The 20,657-nt window shown below is 40.2% G+C and overlaps 1 protein-coding gene across 2 annotated transcripts in view; it reads left to right on the top strand.

Annotated features, from left to right (window-relative positions):
- The window catches only part of adam12b (ADAM metallopeptidase domain 12b), a 141,457-nt gene that overhangs the window by 5,277 nt on the left and 115,523 nt on the right, over positions 1 to 20,657 (top strand). For both annotated transcript variants that reach the window (XM_049600643.1, XM_049600644.1), the window contains exon 2: positions 19,560 to 19,681. In XM_049600643.1, the coding sequence (XP_049456600.1) occupies positions 19,560 to 19,681 (122 nt within the window). The remainder of the gene's footprint in view (positions 1 to 19,559; positions 19,682 to 20,657) is intronic.

Here is a 20,657-nt window from a genome sequence, read left to right as displayed (position 1 = left end):
AGCAGACTGACATTCAGTCCATCCATCGCCAGAACACCTCTGAATGTGCCAACACTCAGATGCAATCGGCTACCTGGATAGAGCTCAAAAACTGTGTTGTGTTAGTAGTTATTGAAGTCAGTGATGCATCTGATAAGACAGACTTTCTCTGGTGTGTCTTGTCGATTATATACTGGCCTTGAAGTAAGTAATATTTGCTTTAGTGAATATTTCTACAAGAAAATTCAACAAGTGAACGCACTGTAGAAGTTAACAGGTAGTTTTCATTGAGAAAATTCAAATGAAATCCCCCATCTTATCCCCCATGTGTTTTAACACACTTCCTGCCAAAAAGCAAAGAGTCAGTTGTTGTGTACCAAATCCTATTTACTGAATTTGCTTTACAACATTTCACTTCATCATATTGTCTGTCTCCCATTGCGGAAAACTTAAAAGACAAGGTGTCGGGGACAAATCAACCTTTCCGTTCAACATCAGAAAGACTTCTTTAAATGATCAAAAGGTTGACTGACAGCTGCTTGAGCGATTCTCAGAATAGTAACACATTTCTTGTTTAAAGCTGGATTAAAGGAACCCTGTCTGTCTAAATGTTGGTGTAATTAAATTTAAGAAAAACTCTCTCTGAAAGAATCTACAAAGTTAACGTCAGGTGATCTGTAGATGAATTGGCTGTGTGCTCATTAGCTTTCAAAAACGCTAAAAGCAAAAAATAAAAGACGTCCCATAAGGGCATGAATCAAGCAGACTATGTTTACAAATCTTTGATGAATTGCTCTCTCTGTCTCCGCCTGTCTCTCTTTGTCTCTCCTCTGCATATCAACTGGTTTTCTGAGGGTCTGATCTCCTCTTCTGGGCAGAGGAAACTCAATAAATAATTAGAGACAGAACCGAATGACCTGGATTAGATTTGAGGATATCATCTGGTCAAGCCGCAGCATCAGACAAAATTAATTAGAAAGATTAGAATGTCTGTGTTGTCTAAACAAACTGGAGGAGAGGAGAATGAAACCTGCCCCAAGCCCCCTGAAACACAGAGAAATTCACTCCCTTTGGTTGCTCAGGTGCACAGCCCACCTTTCAGTACAGTTTCCTGGCATGTAACTCACACCCCTCCTCCAGTCCGTGGTAGAATGCTGACGTATGGCTGCCATCCCTGTTAAAACAACCCCTTTCTGCTAAAGCCATTTAGGAAATAGCCTCACCCTAGTCTGCTTTTTAAACCCTTAGGGTGGCTGTCGCTTGACATTTTGAGGGCAGGCTGGCATTGATTTGTTAGCCACAAGGGAACGACAGTCATAGTTAGAAACGTCTCCCTCTGTTAAGCATCATTGGCCATTATAGCCATCAGTGTGATTTAGCTTCCTTCTGCTGGCCACGTGCTGCTCTGCCCGGGGATGACAGGATCACGGATATAGTAGATAAGCCGATGTTATGAGACGGCAACACGACACATAAACCAGTGGCATGCACAAGTCAGAGATGCATACAGCTGCTGTGTGATAATCTGAGAAACCAACATGCACACACGACCTATTCCAGATTAATATTCCAAGACGGATGTGAGAGGTGTATCGTGAAACTGTGAGAAATATGGGTGTCAGACGGCAACAAAGCTGCAGACCACCACCTGCTGAGCCCTGACTGACAGCAGTCTGTCACAGTTGTGATAGATGAAGGTGGGTGCACTTCCCCACGATCTGCATCAGCCTTCAGAGAACCGAAAGAGACATAGAGACAGGTGCAAACGCAGTCACCTACCTCTCTTATCCATTCACACTCAATTTTCTCTGAAATGAAGAGAAAATATTACTTTTTGTGGAGCGAAGAGAGGAAGAAAGGAGTAATGAATAGATACAAAGTAGGAAGGGAACATGAAGTCACTGCTGTCACAATGTATCTGTAAACGGCAAGCATTGATGTTAATGCTCAAACGCAGGATGAAGGCCGATATTGGATTTACGAGAGGTGCACACATGCTGCCGCCAGTTCGCACATTTAAAATGAATGAGAGGCTAGAGGTGTAATGGAAGAAATAGGGAGTATTTTGGCTCACAAAAGAGCTGGTGAACATATGAATTCTTTAGAGCAGCTGTTTGCTTGTTTGTTTCTGTTTCTTTGACAGAGCGCCCTTCTCAAGAAATATTAGGTTGTGCTTGGATGAGAGGAAGGACTGAGCGTTTAAAGTGAACTGATGCAACAACACGATTTTGGTCTGAGACTCGCGGTTGCACAGCGGACTGAACAGCTGGGTCACCCTGCATCAATAATTTCACAACAGAGAGGTCATCACAGCTCTGTGTCAGTGTATTTACTGCAGGACATCGTTGATTGGAGTCCAGCCATGTTCTTAAGCCATCAGCCTTTATATTGTGGGGGCTTTTGATGGAGGGAATAGAGGCTGTTTTGATAGAGTATTATATGAAGTGAACATCTTTGTGAAGAAAGACCTCGGAGGCAGAGGTTGGTTGTGCTTTGCACACAGCAATTAAGGACCTTGATCTCTAAATGTGTTTGTGTATGTGTGTCTGTGTGTGTATGTTTTGTACTTGAACGAATGTCCTTCAATAACAAATTGTTATTTTATTTTACCTTTATTCCACTGGTAATATTCCCACAGAGTTTTAAAATCTCTTTTACAAGGGAGTCCTGGTCAACACAGCAGCATAATTCGATGAATATATTATTTAGAGCTGCAAGGACTACTTGATTTATCATCGGTCACCAAAAAATTGGCCACTATATATTGTTGAATGATAATTTTTAACGCAAAAAAGCCAAACATTTGCTGGTTTCATGTTTCTCAAATATGAGCATTTGATGCTTTTGTCATACACAAAAATATACATAGTAGTTTTGGATTTTTTTTATTTATCCATTTAGAGACCCTTTGGCTCTGGGAAATTACACAAAGCATGTGTCACTGTTGTCTGACATTTTATTGACAAAATAATCCATCAATTAATCATGATAAATAATTGGCCATTTAATTAGTGCTGCACAATAAATCGAACATTAATCATGATCATGATTCTGGCTACAATTAAATGATCGATCATGCTATTGACATTTGAAATGCATGCTCCACTTATAGAAAACTCAGCTGCATATTAGATCAAGTGCTCCCTAAGCTAACAGCAGCCTCCTCTTTTGAGGGGGTGTCATGCCGTTATGTGTGCACTCTACAGTGGCAGCCTGTGGAAAACTTTCCAGAATGCTGCAATGAATATCATCCGTCATCAACCATTATCATCTGCTGTCTTGAAACAGGAGAGAGCAAATGACATGCAGAGTGCATGAAGCTTGCGTCTGCACCCGCCACAAACCAACACAGCTAACTTTATTGAACCACCTGAAAAGTCAACTATCAGCAGTAATATGAATACATGACGGCAGAGGAGAACAACATCGGTAACACAACCTTACCGTTACAGTTAATCCATGTTCTTGTCCAGCATCAACTCAGACATTCAGAGCGAGCAGCATCACTGTAGCATGTCACGGTAAAAACAAACATATATGTGCAGACACATATCCATGAAATATGGACTGAATTCAAGAGAAGAAGAACCTTATTTTGATGCAAGAATTTGTTATTAAGCCTATGGTGAAAGTAAACGCACTGATCTGTTGATTCAATTTTGGATAAAACAGTTTGGTACAATTTTATTTGTAATTTGCTTCCAGGAGATGCACTGTGAATAAGACCAGTCTCTATAAAGCTGTACTTGGGCACAGCGGCGCTTTGAGATAAATGCTAATGTGAGCATGCTAACATGTTCAAAATGACAATGCTAACATTCTGATGTTTCATGGGTACAATTTTTATCATGTTCACTGTCTCAGTTTGGCATGATAGCATGCTAACATGTGCTAATTAGCACTTAAAGCGACACTTACCTTTCTGGAAATTTTACGCTTTTCTTTGTTTAGGTTAAAATGCTATTAATAAGCTGATGGCACACTAAAATGTAAGTGAATTCCACCAGAGATCAAAACTCATAATTGTACCATTCTCATATGGTTCTAAGAAAACTCAGACCAATCATTGCATTTGGACCGAATGGACCGAACAGCGTCCTGTCTGTCTTCCCCACGTGGAGGCCTCCGACTGATGTTACCGCTCGCGTAACATCCACAACATTATATGTGACTCCTCTTCTACACTTCTCTTGGCATGTTACACTCGCTCTCCTCTTCCGTGTATCTAACGTTACCTTGCCAACGCCTACATCTATCATAGACGTAATGAGGACGTAATAGAGGAGGGGGGAGTAGGCCTTTGGAGGGAGGTGGAGTTGTGGATGTTCAAATTTTTCTAAGTGCTGTGTGAAATGCAAGAAAGGTAATAGTAGCTTTAACACAAAGTACATCTGAAGGAGAGGGAACGTTATTAGATTTGCAGGTAGTTGGTCATAAACTCTAGGCACTCCATCCCATAGTTGTTGGGGTAGGATCAAAGTGATTGACCAATAAACCGAACTATCCAAACCCTGCTGCTAGCATGCTGAAAATCCATATTCATTGGAAACCTGTCTCTCCCACAAATAGCTGCTAGGTGACCCAGCATGTATGATAAGTTTCTGTTAATCCCCAAATCCTCCAAACTGAAATCCCCATCGCTCTGAGACATAATGCCAAAATCTGTGCAGGACAAGATGGGAATTGGCTTTTCCACTGTTGCTCCCACAGGATGGGAATGTGACACACAAGCAAATCTCACCCACTCTGGGAAGTCTCGTATTACCATAACTTCACTGTGAGCCACAGACCTGAGTTTACTCCATTGGGTCAATAACGGGCTGATCTGTTTGGAAAAGATCTGGGGGGGGTCCCACATCCAGGATTATCACCTTCTCAACTTCAGTGCTAATTACTCCAGTGTGTCGTCATCATCACAGGGGGAAAGAGGGTGATGAGGGAGTTGACAGAGAGAGGGATTGTTGAAATGAGGCAATGAGGGATGCAGAAGGCTTTGGGACTCTTTTTCTCCGTGCCTCTCAGCCCCTTTTCCTCTCTGTCTCTCAGCCTGGTCTCCCCCACTGTCAAAAAGAAGCTTATAATTTTGTCCCACACTGGAAGTCAAATTGTTCACCCCCTCTTTTTGTCAGTATCTACATGCTCAAAGACGCTGGTGGTAGAGGAGCCAGAGTGCAGGAGTAAAAAAAGTAGTTGTCACAGCAGAAGTGAACAAATAAGGAGTGAAATGATCATGTTGTCTTTTGTGTCATTTAATAAAGCGATAAAACAGAATAATAAGAGTTATAACAGAGTCAATATATTTCAGTTGAAAGGTCAGAGGTCTGGCACCTGGAGTGTCCTCTGTAGGTCTGACAAAGAATCACAGACTCAGTCGCATAATTTAATTAAAATTTAGAAGTGCACAGCAAAATGTAGGCAAAGGGAGGCCTCCAGTTAACTGATAACTGTCATGAAAGCAAGCCTCCATACACAATTGAAAACTCAGTTTACTTCAGGTAAAATGGAGCCTTATACACGTAAGGAAGCAGAATACTACATGTCTGTACATGGTAATGGATAATTTTGTTCCTACAGTAGTCAATTACAGTTCATTTTAGTAGAGTTAGGATATTAATACTTTGAATTGCTCTGTTTGATTAGGAGTGTAAGTTTTTTTAGCCACACTAGCAGTATGACACAGTGTCTGTTTGTCATTCTGTTAATTGGTCCAGATCCAAATATCTTAACAACTAAAGGATGCTTCATTGCCATGAAGTTTTGTTTAAACAATGACGTAAAGTCTACTGACTTAAGTGATCCCCTGACTATGAGGTTGACATTTTTAGTTTTATATTAAATGCCTTGACAACAGTTTGATTGAATGCAATTAGATGTGGTACAAATGTCCCCCGGGGGCCCAGAGGATGAATCCTAATGACAGTAGTGATGATGACTTGACATTTGTAGCGTGGTAACACTAGAAAAGTGAGTAAATAAAGTATACTCAAAGCTTACAACATGCCTACTCAATACTAGGGGTGGAGATCACCAGAAGATCCACATTATATTATCACAATACAATGTAATTGTGATTTTCAATATGTTGCGATATGCTGAGTATTGTGATAAAATATATTACAATGTATTTCCTTTTTTCAACTGTAAATTGTGTCCCCAAAGGAAAACTTTGTCAGCATCTGTTTTGTTTAAAAAATTAACTTCAGTCAGTTCATCTCACTTTATTTTTTTACAGCAGCAAAACGTATCTAGTGAACTAAAAAAGCAATTAATGATATTATTCTACTAGGCTACCTAAAGTTTGCTTTGTATTTGTAATCTTAATATTTCACATTAGTCATGGACCAAGCACTCAAACCACAAATCACAGGTTTACAGTTCAACAACAAAAAAAAAAGTTCAGGTAACTCAAAGACTTACGAGAAATGAATCAGTAGCTATGTTTCCATCCAAAAGTGATTTGAATCATTGGGAAATGCGCATTAAAAGAAATACGAATCCTGTGTGTTTCCATTAAATGTACGGATTTTGAGAACTACGAACTTGGGCGAGTTTTCCGCAGAACCGGAAACAAAACAAGTCTCGCATTCTTCTTCTACATTTTCTGGTGGTTGGCAACCAGCTTGTAAATGCATTACCGCCTTCCCGACCCGAGTGTGGATATCACCATGGAGAGAGGTGCTCTACGTCAGACTTAATTTGAACATAACTGTTTCCATCCCCCGTTTTGCGAATCAACATTTTTTCGAATCAACCAAAACCTGGCTAAAGCGAGCGTATTTTAGTTTGTGCAAATCAGGGGATTTTAATTCGAATTTTGGCGTTTCCATCATAATTTTCCAATGCAATACTTCTAGATGCGCATCTAAACAGGCTGATGGAAACATGGCTAGTAACTCACAAAAGCAAACCGTAACATAACAAAAGCAAATAGCAGAATGACAAAACAGTGTAAACTAAATGTGTGCGCTTCATCTAGACACAGTGTGTTGTCAAAATATCAATGCATTTCAAACTAAACAAACTGGAGCAATTTGTATTTCAAGTGACTGCAAATTAAAGCTAACTGAGCATGTGGTAATGGTGTGGATGAACATGGGAATCATTCAACCTTTTGTGTAGATGTGGGCACGGCGATCACAATATCATACTCAATAATTGGCACTGTGTGATGATACGATACACAAAAATATCACAATACTAAAGCTTTTTCCCCCACCCCTTGTTAATCCAGTTGAATTTTGAGCATGCTGTTGATGTGCACTATTCTCTCCCAATGCAAAATAGAAGAGATGCTCACAGTCTATTTCTGAAGTTGGACGCTGAAAACACACAAGCAGTTGTGAGGTGTAGCAAGCTGCTTTGTAATGCCGGGTGTGTTTTCAGGGTAATCGGCAGCATCACTATCATAAATTGATTTACAAACAATGTCACATTATTGTGTCATTTCTTGTTAGTAGTAGTATAAACTATAGTGATTAGTATAAAGCACATAATATATAGATTTAGTGTGTCGTATGCTTTAAAGAAGCTAAAAATAGCTTGTTTCATCAGCCCAGTAAAAGGCTGGTAGACATGGACTGAGGCAGAAACATAATTTCATAATTTTCCCCTTCTACCATCATCTCTAAATAAATCTACTAAAAATGTAAAAACATATTTAAAGAGGGCTTTCAAGGGTTCGTCTTTGAACATTGCAAGCGCCTGGAAATTACAGCCCTGGCCAGTGTCTTGTTGAATATATTGTAATTTCCATCTTGCTGCTGGAGAACATGAACTAACAGAGTGTAAGCTGGCCAGTTCATTATGCTGCTCAAGATGAAATGCAGAGATGAAAAATCCATTTCTACATTTGCTCTCTATGGAGAAAGGCAGCCTGTGTTTCAATGGATGACTTATTTTATCAGTGGAAGTCTTTTTCTTTTAAGTTGCTTCTAGCATCAAACATCAATTCACATGCAGCAAAGTAGCTGTACTTATTTTTTAAACAATGCTGTCTGCTTTTGCATGTCTTTTATTAGTCTAGGAACATCATACTAAAGATGAACTGTGTCAGCGGCAGGGCCTTTTTTTTAATGTTTATAAAAAAGGATTCGTCAGGAGCCTTTTAACAGGGGGAAGTGTAGAGTGCTCTCTTTGATGTGCTGGAAGGAAGAGTGTTTATTATGAAGGGAGACCAAGGCTTTATTTTAGTGCCGAGTTTCACTCTTTGGCAGACTCACTGTACAGTAACAACCTGTAATATGGTAGATGGTCTTGAAGATTATGTTGACGTTGTTCTGTTTCTCTGAGTGACTCCGACTTTCTGCTAATTAAATAAATGTCACGACAAGCTCACCATCTAATTGATGTCGCAGGAATAGTTACATGCCATTTTTACTTCCAGGAACAACTCTTTAAAGATAGTCATGAGCTGCATTGTGTTTCAAAGCGGCCTCATTCGCCATTCTCTTTGTCGAGGGCTCTTTATATCCGAGGGCACAACGTAGGTGTAGCATCCGTTGCTGTATTTAGGTCAGTGGTGTTTTCATACGGAATCAGTAATTGGATGTATACAGAGAGCTCCACTGAAGTGTTTGTTGAGCTCCTTTGTTCCACTTTGACCCAAAAGATGAAAACATTTTAGCATCTTTAATCCTCACGATTTCTCATGTCAGAGAATGTAGAACCTGGAGCGTCTGAGTTAGAAGTACAAAAACACCAAAGATGTTAAGATCTTCACTGAATCAGAGCACTTGAACACCGACTCTTGTACTTCCTCTCCTCAGATTCCCCCATAGATTTTTGTCCTATGTAAGTGTGTGTAAGGTGTAGATGAGCCTGGTCTTTGCATCACAAGTATGTTCACCAGTTGTATGAAATGTGCCATTGGATTACTAGATATTGATATTGGTATAGTACACCTAACAATAACCCTTACCATTAGAGCTGAAAAAACCCCCTCTGTGTCCAATTTCTCAAGTGGATATTTTGTGGTTTCTGTACTCTATTTCTTGGGTCGTGGACAAAACAGAAAAACATTTTTCAACATTTTATAGACCAAACAGCTAATCGACGAATCGAGAAAATAATCAATGAAAATAATTGTTAGTTGAAACTAGGGGTGGGAATTGCCAGAGGATTCACGATACAATATTATCACGGTACGATATTATCACGATATATTATCATAGTACGATATTATCACAATATGATATTATCACGATACAATATTATCACGATACGATATTATCACGATATATTATCATAGTACGATATTATCACAATATGATATTATCACGATACAATATACCGGCCTTTTAACCATACCACAAGTTAGGACTAAAACACACGGGGAGGCGGCATTTAATTATTATGGCCCCCGATTGTGGAACAGCCTGCCGGAGAACCTCAGTGCTGCAGAGACTGTTGATGTTTTTAAAAAGAGGCTCAAGACTCATCTTTTTAATCAGGCTTTTAACTGATCTCTTTATTTAAATTCCTCTTATAACCAATTTATCCATCTATTATCTATTTTTTATTTATTTTTTATATTCTTACCCTTCCTCTTTTTACGTTCTTATCTAATTTAACCTTTATCTTTTGTTATTTTAGTTAGCCTATAGGTTTTAGTTTTGATGCATTTTATGTCTCTGTTTTAGATCATTCTTACCTAGCTACTAACTCAATTTTATGAGCTAAATAGCTTTTTGTTGGGTGGGAGGGTTGGGTTTTCTCTTTTCTTTTTGTTTTCTGTTTGGATCTTTGTTGTTTTTAATCTCTGTGAGGCACTTTGTGTTACTGTTGTAATAAAAGTGCCATATAAATAAAGTTGATTTGATTTGATTTGAATATTATCACGATACGATATTATCACTATACGATATTACCACAATATGATATTATCCCGATACAATATTATCACGATACGATATTATCACTATACAATATTATCATGATACGATATTATCACGATATATTATCATAGTACGATATTATCACAATATGATATTATCACGATACAATATTATCACAATACGATATTATCACGATACAGTATTATCATATACAATATTATCACGATATGATATTATGTAGATATGATATTATCACAATATTACTGTGATATTGTGATAGGCTTGGTATTGCATACAAATATATTGTGATATATTGGTATTCTATTACCTTTTTTCACAACTGCAATTTTTTTCCCCAATGAAAAAATTTGTCAGTGTAAGGTGAGCCTTCAGGTTCATAGTATTCCCGCACTATTCTCATATGACACTGCTTGCAAATCGCATGTGTTATATCCAAGTCCGTGTTTCCTTCGATGTTAAAAAAAAATCCAAAATAAGTTCAGATGTTTCCAGATGCCCACAGCTCATTTCTGATTTCTGTCTCCAGTGCCTCCATCTTTGTTTTGTTTAACTTCCTGCCAAAAGCTGCTGACTGAGACCTCTGCTGACCTCACCAGGAAAACAAAACATCAGCATCATCTAGTGGACCGAAAAAGCAATTAATTTTATTATTATTATTATTGTTATTATTATTATTATTATTATTATTATTCTAGTAAGTCTAGTAAGTTGTGTAAAAATGTGTATTAGCAAAAATGAATGAGCTCAGAGGTAGAGCGGGTCGTCCACCAATTGGAAGATTGGCGGTCCAATCCCCGGCGCCTTAGTATCCTTGTAAGTAGTATCCTTGTATCCTTGAGCAAGATAGTAAACCCCAAAATTGCTTGATGGGTGTTCCATCAGTGTGTGAGTGTGTGTGTGAATGGGCGCTTTGAGTGGTCAGATGACTAGAAAGGTGCTATACAAGTGCAGGTTCATTTACCATTTACCATAATAAAAGATCGATCCTTGGCGTCTGTGTATGGATACACATTTAGGAAGCTTGAACCAGTTAAATATGTCAAACTTTTGAATTTACCTAAAATAATGTTTTGACATTTTAGAGAAAAAACAAATTTAAATGGGAAATGGCTGCTTTTATTAGCCCTTCTATCCAAAGCACTTACAATTTGCCTCTCATTCACCTATTCATACACTCACTGATGGCAGCGAGCTAGTGAAGTGCTGGAGTGACCATCATTAGCAATTTAAGGTTCAGTGTCTAGTCTCAAGACATTTTGACACTTGGACTGTAGGAGCTGGGGATTGAACCGCCAACCCTCTAATTAGTGGACAAACTGCCTTTAACCACAACTGCTGCAGCTCATTTGCTTTGCTGAGAGTTCAATTCGAAGATCAATACCACTTTAATATCTGTGCATCTCCTCATATGAAGAACTGTCCTCTCAGTACTTTTGTTAATGTAAAACTTTGCTGTACAAGTGGTTAAAGATACTCAAACATCTTAAAGCCTAATGTTAAACAATGAATAACCCTGTTATTAACAATACTTCTGTTAAAAACATAATGTAGACGCCCGTTTCTGTTGATTTCAATCTGTGATAGCTGAATCAGACCTCTCTCGACAGCTGGTAGAAAACATTGCAGACCTATTGTATTCGACTGTTTTCAAGGGCGCTCCTATTTTTTAAATTTCATTTCATGTATTTGTGAACACGAGACAAAAAAGCATTGAAAGAAAGAACAAACCTGTCCACACTGATAATAACACCTGTCTCACGTCCATGCAGTGGCTTCAGCTTGGCTCAATACTGGCCCATTTTATAATCAATATGTGTGATCAATACAGTAGGCACTCCCAGAAATGATTCTGGGTTAGAGCCAGACTTCCATCGAATCCAATCGCAACAGTTGAACTCACCTCTGCCGTGTGTTACTTGTCAGGGTTTTTGGCACAATACCTTTTTTTTTTTTTTTTTTTTTAAAGACATTTGTCCTTGTGTATAATCATAGTACCTTCATCTTCCTTTTTTCCGCTGAAAGAGGATCCTCCAGTGAGTCACTGCTGGCCAAAATTCAGCTTTTGAGGGCAGTCACAGACGCATCACAGGGCTTTGATTGGAGGGCTGTTTTTGCAGCTGCCGTGCAAATATTGAACATTAAATCTTCGCCATTTTCTAACCCATAATCAGAGTTCTTATCCTCTGATCCGCTGTTATTAAAGGTCGGCTCTTCGAAATAACTGGAAAGTCATGTCTCTGGGGTCCTATTGTATTTCCTCGCTTTCATATTTGACTTGAGTTGAAAGCTGTTGAGACCAGGCTTGTGTGGTTAGGACCAACTATGACAGAGGTTATCTGACAGTTTTGCAACATAAAAGATCTAATTTTGATTCTGGTTAAAGTAAGTATTTCACAGTTTTGTAGCAGGGTTCATGAACAATCAACAGCTTTGATGATTATTTCTCAGCTCCTGTCTGCCCATTCTCAGCAGCATCAGCAGCAAAGATGACATGCTTTAGGTATATAATAACGGTAAGGTAATGGTAAGGTGTTTAATCCAGAAGTTGATCAAGAACAATGTATCTGCATCAATTTTAATATTAGAATAGTAATTCAGTCTCTTTTTAAAGCAAAAATGCCAAAAAATATTGGTTCTGACTTCTCAAAAGTGTATGTTTTCTGGTTTTCTTACTCCTCTTTGTTAGTAAACTCAATACCTTTGGCTTCTAGGTTGTAGCACAAGATAAGTTTAAGTGTAACAAGTTTGTGTATTCACAACTTCACCCTCCTTCTCCATGTCAGCCCAAATTGTATTATCTTGCAAGGCAGCTGGATTCACAAGATCTCATGAGAATCCAGCCCTGATTTCTACATAACCTGCCCCGAATAGCTCCTGCACCAGAAATGGTATTGTCAAATCTGGACCGGTGGACTGTAGCATGGTTTATACCATCATGTCCCCTAACCCTGTTTCACATAGGTTGGTGCAGGAATGAGACCTGTAGGTTCTAGTTCCCTCGTCTCAAAGTCATTGAGTTTTTTTTAGCTTCTCACCATTTTCTGTACTGTGACGTAACATCGTTCAGTAATTACCCAGTAAGTGGCTAAATGAGACTACAGAACATCATCACAATGAACACGTCTTTACAGTCACATTTGTGTGGTGACAATGGTTGTAGCCTAACGTTTTTACTCCGGCAATTCATGCTTCAAAAATTGAAAAAAGGGGTTTTCATTTGCGAAGATTGCTTGCTGAACAGAACGTGTAAGTATCCTAAACTTTTGTTCGACGCGGAGATTAATTTCTGTAATAATCCAAAATCCATTGGAAAAATCTGATAGGCTTTTTGTCTAGGGAACCAGGGTGATGTCAATGTCTGGATTGGCCTTCAAAAAACATCATTCCTGCAGCACTTTATAGGCCAAATGATTAATCGCCAAGCATTGTCACCTCATAGCAGGTTCGAACCTGGGATTGCGGGCTCACATGCCCTCCCCGCAGCGTGGTTTTTCTCCTGGTTCTCCAGCTTTCTCCCATAGTCCGAAGACTAGATTAGGCTAATTGGTGACTCTAAATTGTCCGTAGGTGTGAATGTGAGCATGAATGGTTGTCTGAATGGTTGCATGTTCTCCCCGTGTCAGCGTGGATTTTCTCCGGGTACTCCAGCTTCCTCCCACAGTCCAAAGACATGCAAGTTAATTGATGACTAAATTGTCCGTAGGTGTGACTGTGAGTGTGAATGGTTGTCTATCTCTATGTGTCAGCCCTGTGATAGTCTGGCATCCTGTCCAGGGTGTACCCCGCCTTGTCCAGTGTCAGCTGGGATCGGCTCCAGCCCCCACGTGATCCTCAAGAGGATAAGCGGTTACAAAAAATGAATGAATAAATGAGTTCACATATAATATTTTATCTAAAACTGAAAGTAATGTTGACAAAATAATCTCACCATAAGGCCCGTTGAGTAGTTGCTCAGGAGCTTTTGATCATATTACATGATCTTCATCAGCAGGTGGAGTTTGCCAAGTTGTCATGGAATTGTAGATGTCAGAATGTTTAATGGACTTTCCATCTATGTCGGCTTTAAAGTTGGCCAAAAAAGTTCATTCTTGACTTTGGAAACATCACTCACAAGGTCCATTTTGTAGCTGTTCTGGAGCTTTCATATGATATTGTGTCAGCTGTTGTTCTCAAGGTCAAGTAGAAAGTACCTCTTATTCCTGTGGTAAAAAGTCTAAACATGTATGGTGTAATAATTTTTCTTTTCCATTCAATACACAGTATGTTGTACATAATTTGTATGCAAATGTTATTTTAATCAGCTTGCAGGAGGTCGCTGAAGTCCCACTGTGATGTTTGCTCTCTTGTACTCCCTGAACACTTTGCCTATAGATTACCACCTGTCCTTCATCTGCCTGTTTTGACCTTCCTCACACTGTTTATGCTCTTATTCATCTCAAGAGAGGGACTCCATGATGATATTGCTGATTAAGCAGATATAGTATTGGGTGTGAATGAAAAGTAGCGTATTCAGTTTCTACTATAGACCAAAGGGAGAGCTTATAATGCTGCACATGCATTTTTTAATATACTATCTGTGCATATATCATTTCCTTGATTTAATCATCCCAACAAAATCTACACTCTTATTCTCCAAAAAGATGAATAAAAGAGAAAGCAAAAATAAGTGCAAGTCCTCATGCAGCAGGTAACATACTAAGTGTACATAATGAGGTTGATTTTGAGTCCAGCAGCGTCCCCTGTTTGACTGAGGTAATTGCAGCTCATTTTGTTTGTTTATATTGTTGGCTGTGTCACTTCCCTGCTGAGTAAAGTGGACATCAGCCCCTGTTTGAACACACATTACCAGTTAGTTAGTAATCCGGCTCATGCTTCGGGTGCAGTGCTAGAGAAAAATCACCCTTGATAAATCATCAAAAGCTTTAAAAGAGCTAGCTTTAAAAGAAATCTGGTTTTTGAGGCTTTTTAAAAAGAGAAAGGAGGAAATATCTTTTTGGCTGCCAAACAGACTTGTGTTTTTTAGATGTATGACCCGCAGCTGATTTCCCCTTGTGTCCAATATGGGGATACAACTGTGGTTGGCTTAGCAATCAAGATACTCTCCAGAAAACATATGGGATTAACCCAGTTTTAGTTTGAATTTCAAAGGTTCCCAAAGAGGATAATGCCCACGAGAATGATCATGAATCTCATATTTCTTTGCTGTTTGAAGGGAATGCTTCTTTTTGGGAAGCAGTGACGGATGTTGCATGGAAACTTTAATCTTTGTCCAGCCTGTACCGAGGCCTGGACCGCAAAGTCCTTCACAAACCTTTTGTCAACCTTTGAACTTCTCTTTCAAGCTTTTATTCTCCACACAACTACTTCCTCCACGACTTTCCAGGTGAACAACATGAAATCCTTTGAAGAACGATTGTCCAGAGGTGTGCAACTCTTTGTGTCTTGCCCTCTGTTGTGGCAGGCTTTTCGGCCACTTTTGAGTGTTACTCTTCTGAACAGCTTAAAACACTTAAGTCCTCAGATGTGGAGACATCATCTTGAATGACAGGGCTGCAAGATTACAGCCAAAGTGATAATCACAATTATTTTGATCAATTTTGAGATTATGATTAATTATCATGATTATTCATTGATTTTTAGGGACAATTTATTATTACAATGTGACATTTAAATAAACAGAGCACTGCTTTTATGTTCATGTTGTGCTAAATTCCTGCTGATGTACCAATCTTTGCATTAAGATCAGACTGGTCCTTTTTCACAGTGCATCTATTGGACGCAAAATATATATCTCACCCTAAATAAAATCAACAGAGCACTGCTTTTACTTTCATGTTGTGCTACATTCCTCCTAAGTAACAAATCTTTGCATCAGAATAAGACTTAAAGTATTCAAATAAAAACACAAGACGTTTGTGCTCTAAAGAAAGGATCAGCACTCAGTGAAAAACCTCCTAAGCCCTATGATAAGCTATTATGGCAAGGCTTAACTATACAGACCAGTGAGCAGTGATAACTAACATATCTTTGGGGTCATCGGGTGGGAACCTCCTTTCACCAGTGTTTCGTCTAGTTGGTCCCACGACACCTCCAGGAGGCTAGACAGTGATCTCTGGCGTTCCAGAGACACTCCCCTAATGCCAGGTCTCACTGCTCCCCACACCAACCCAACAACCTCCTTTACCTTACTTACGTATGGCTTTCTCAGCCCAAACAGCACTGCCAACTTCAACCAAACCCAGGCTCCGTACATGCGAGCTCCAGATAGAAACTACCTTTCCTAGCACATTCACCATACTCTATCTCACACACTACATAGCATAACTCCAATAGAAGCTAAGGTTAAAGGAGATAGATAAAGTTCATCTCCTAGAAGCAAAATATCCCCTGAGACCATGTGTCCTTATTCGAGGATGTCACATTTTGGGTGGACTGGACCTTACACTTCATTCTACTTAACTTTAGTCTCTATATACAGACTCTACATTCAGTGAATGTAGAGTCTGTAGGCAAACCCCGGAGATCTTGCCTCCGGAAGAAGAGCGGAAGAGCCCTGGTTTCCAGTTGTAGGCTGTTTGTAGTCCACGTGATATTGACCAATCACGTTTGAGCCGGCTGCAGTTGTTGCCAGTTTAAACGGTCCGTGCGGTGAACTAACGAGGCGGAACATAATTGGCGTCACTGCAAACTCTGAATCCATCGCAATGGTTCAGCATATTTACTTATATATAAACGGAAGTCGGAAACGGAAATTCGCCTCCTCCACCCGAATCAAACCGGAATGCCAAAAAATCGGGGGTCTGCCGCCAGAGGCTGTATCGCCGTCTGCTGGAAGTCAGACGCTGAATACAGCCAATGGGTTCTGAGAATGACTTAACTTTGACCTGTTGTCCTAGTTCATGGACACGTTTTTTGTGCCATCTAGTGGTAGTAAGAGCACAATACACTCATCTAAAACAAAGATGGCAGCCATCTCTGCCAAGTCAGTCTGCAGCCAACCCCGACATGAAAGTGGACAAGATCCAAAACCTGATCAGATTTTATGGTTGAAACTTGTTTACTTATGATTAAAACATCTGCAGTTTGATATGACATACAAACTTTACCAATTTTAGCAACGGTAACAAGCTAAGACATTGTTTATTAGAAAGTACTAGTTTGAAGACATTGGATATTTTGACTTTATTATTATTGACAGTGTCAAGGTTTTTATCTTTAACAGGTCCTACTAATCCCAAATGGCTAGGATATACTTAAAATTGCACACCAAACAACAGTTTGGGTCTCAGGAGGTTATAATTAAAATTGTACCCAAAATATAGTCTAACCGAAAATAAATATGCCATCACAGTGCAACCAAATGAAAACAGTGTTTATTGAGCAGACATATTTGGTCAAGAGGAATATGATTGCATTGGTTATTTTAGTCTGTCTTTGAGGGCTGGATGAATACGGTGATGCACTGTGCAACATTGCTATTATATGCCTGACTCTATTGTGCATACTGTTTGTGTATTTTGGCAAGCACCTTAACAGCACAGCCATTCAGCCGTATTTCCATTTGTTGCAGTAAATGGTTATATCCAGGACTAGAGTATTGTGACTGAAGAGTTACTCACGATTAACATCACTTGACCTAAATCTGAAGTACTTCCAAAAAATGAATCATGATCAGTTTTTAGAGACTTGATCCTCGCCTTCTGCTCCAGAAGGTTTGGTTTTGCCTTTCTGCAGCTGCAAGATTCAGAATAGTTTTCACAGGCTGCCGCTTTGTGTGCACCCTGCAGAAGCAGCACGTACAAAACTTTCCTGAATGTGTTTCAGTTTAAGAGGCACTTGATTTGTCATAATGATAAGCAAAGCATGCATTTCAATTCATGTCAATATCGCAGTCGATCGTGTTAATTTAATTGTGTGAGGCCAAAGTCATGATCAAGATTAATATTCGCTAAGTTGTGCAGCCTTATTGTATTGTTTTGGGCATTCCTCTGCTTTAGCGTGCTCTCTGCATTGGTATGTTTTAATTAACAGAAGCTAATTCAGTGTCTGAGATATCGACATGAATTGCGAGGACACCAGTGGAAGTGTTGAAGTCTTTTATTAACAAGACGTCTGCCTGACTTTCCCTTTATAGCTCCTTTTTATTGGCACTCTAGCCACAGCCTGTGGTCTCAGACATGCTGCTCCGTCTGTCGAACGTGGTTTTCATGCACCACTAAAACCAACAAACTACCATCGGCACATGTTGAAATACTCCATTAAATACAGGAGGTCCCTTTTATGCCCTTGTTAGCTTATTACGCGCTGTGGATAAATGGAGAGTCTGGGGCCACACTGAGAGCACAGGGCAAGCGCCACCACAGACCGTTTGAAGTCGAAAGCAATGCAGTTGTGGTGGCGCGGGAGTCATCTCTGAATTTCATCTTCAAAGAAAAGAAAGAGACTTTTAAGAGACACAGTGCTTGAAAATGAAGACATCTCCAGCTGGGAGGAGAGAGGGAGGAAGAGTAAACAAAATATGTCAGACAGTAGTATTGCCACTCGGCGTACTACTGAACTCTTGTTGTACCCTGCGTGACGCCACACATGCAACGCAGACAAACAGATGCTTCATGTGCGTATCTCAGGGGATTAAGGAACAGGCCTAGACCTTAGACATACAGTAAATGGAGACGCAGCACGCTCTCCGAGTCTTCCTTTGGTGATAGCAGGGGTGTGAAACCTCAAACAACTTCTTCCCTCCCCTTTAACACTGCCTGCCTACTTCATCTCCACAGCTCCTCTCTGGGTCTGTACCGTTTACTGGGCTTCACAGGAAGCCTGCTGGGCCTGCTACAATTCAGACATGCTCAGTGAGGCCGTGGGAGCATTAGGGACAGCCTCTGTTGTCTGTGGGAGAAGAGGGAGGAGAGCTTGAGAGAGAGACACAGGGGGAGCAGAGGGAATTGTGTCTATGATTCCCACATTCTGCTTGAAGCCACTGATCCGGTTTCTTATATTTCATCCTATGCTATATATATACATCCCGTTTTGTTTGCCTCCCAAATGAGCAGCCTTTTAAGGGTGAATTAGCATAATTGGCTTCTAACTTTGCTAATTTAACTTCAGTAGGAGTTTAATAGAGGAGTTTAAGAGAGGAGTTTAATGATATGTTACAGAGAGAGCGTGGAGAGGAAACTGAGAGAAGCAGCACACTGCAGTGCCAGTTTCTGACCTTAAATGTGAAGTGAAAGAGTAAAAGATAAAAAGTGGAAAAGACAATTTCATCCTGCCAGTTGTTTTTCTTTTTTCTTTTTTTTCGTCTAACCTCCATCCCTATCTGGAAATATCGTAAAGGCTGAGTTCCTCATAAACTGTGCGAGAGCATCTATTATTGATGCTCTGTCTGTGTGGCTGTGGTCCTACTGCAGAAAGACCCTTTGGGGGACAGCACATCTCCTCACAGGAACAAGAGTGAGCTTTTACTCTTTCTCAGCGGCGCAGTCCACAGTCCTTAGTCATGCCCTGCTGCGCCGTGTGTCTGAGGCTTCCCTGCCTTTGTTTCAGGGTTTTTCTGTCTGAAACATTATTGGTATGTTTTAATTATTGAGGATATTACAGAGAAGTTTTGACCCATACGGCTGACCCTTTTGTCGGCATGCCAGAAACATTTTATAAGCATCTCTGGTATTTGCAGTGTGATTTTTAATTTCATTCAAGTCTAATTTGATATTTTTTTCTTTACAGGAAGTAGTCCAGACAAGGCTAAACAGCGAGGGGAAGCAATCAAACCAAACCGCTATGGGACCACCGTACCTCTGCTGCTGAAGGGCAAGGAGCGCAGACCTTTCCTCCAGCTCACGGCCGGGGTAAATACTCACAAGGCCACTTAGCGGCACTAGCTTAATGCTAATAAGCTGGCTCAAACAGCAGTGTGGCAGATGCCAGCGTGCTTCCAAGGGCTCAACCAAGTGCAGATGTCTGTCTTTTTGTTTGACATAACCACAGTATATGTCATGACTCCTTCCCCTGTCGCCTCATTCCCTGCTTGCTTGATTTTTCCTCAGTAGAAAGTCCTTTCCTTAGCTCTGTTTATCCTCTGCCAGCTCCCTTTCGTGGTCTCTCTCCTTGCGAGCTCCCTCTCCTTTGTTTGCTGAATTCACCCTGTAGGCGATACACGCTGTGGAATTATTCCTGAAACACGTCAGCCTTTCAATGGTTTTACAAGTCAGCAGCGCACGAAACTGATGCTGGGAGAGCAAGCCGACAGCGTGAAGCAGCCTCATTACACCTTATAGATGGAGTCGTTTTTTACCTGCACCGTAAGATGTACGCTAGATTACAAGATGCAAACATACAGTCAAACCAGCTCTCCAAGTCTGTGTTCTCAGGCAAGGAAAACCAGTCTGTCCTACCCACTACAGCTGGAAAAGAAAATGTTTGAAATTTGGCATCCCCCACCACAACTTAAGGAAACTTTTCCAGAGAAGGGAAATGCGTAGGTGTTGAGAACTCCCCAAGCAATCAAACTTTTTTTTGTCCTGGTGCGTGGAAGCCAACATCTGAGGAAGTCTTTTTTTTCCCCAGTCTTATGCTCCTCTCTCAGAGTCAGTCAGTAGGAGAGGGGCAGTGAAGTTAATTACATAAATTGTTTATCACCCACATGTCACACTGACTCGAGAAAAAAAGCTACTTTTAGCTTTATGAAGTTAATTATGCGCCCCGTTTTCATCTACATCAGATATGTTTAACCGCCAGCCACTGCTGACGTAAATCACTTCTGTTGCGGGGATGCAGTGGTTTTACAGTAGGCTATCTACAAGCTGACCCTTCCCCAAATTAAAC

Source organism: Epinephelus fuscoguttatus, linkage group LG16, assembly GCF_011397635.1.
Source record: "Epinephelus fuscoguttatus linkage group LG16, E.fuscoguttatus.final_Chr_v1".
Taxonomy (NCBI): Eukaryota; Metazoa; Chordata; class Actinopteri; order Perciformes; family Serranidae; genus Epinephelus; species Epinephelus fuscoguttatus.
The sequence above is the reverse complement of the archived record's forward strand: the minus strand, read 5'-3'. Positions and strand labels throughout refer to the sequence as shown.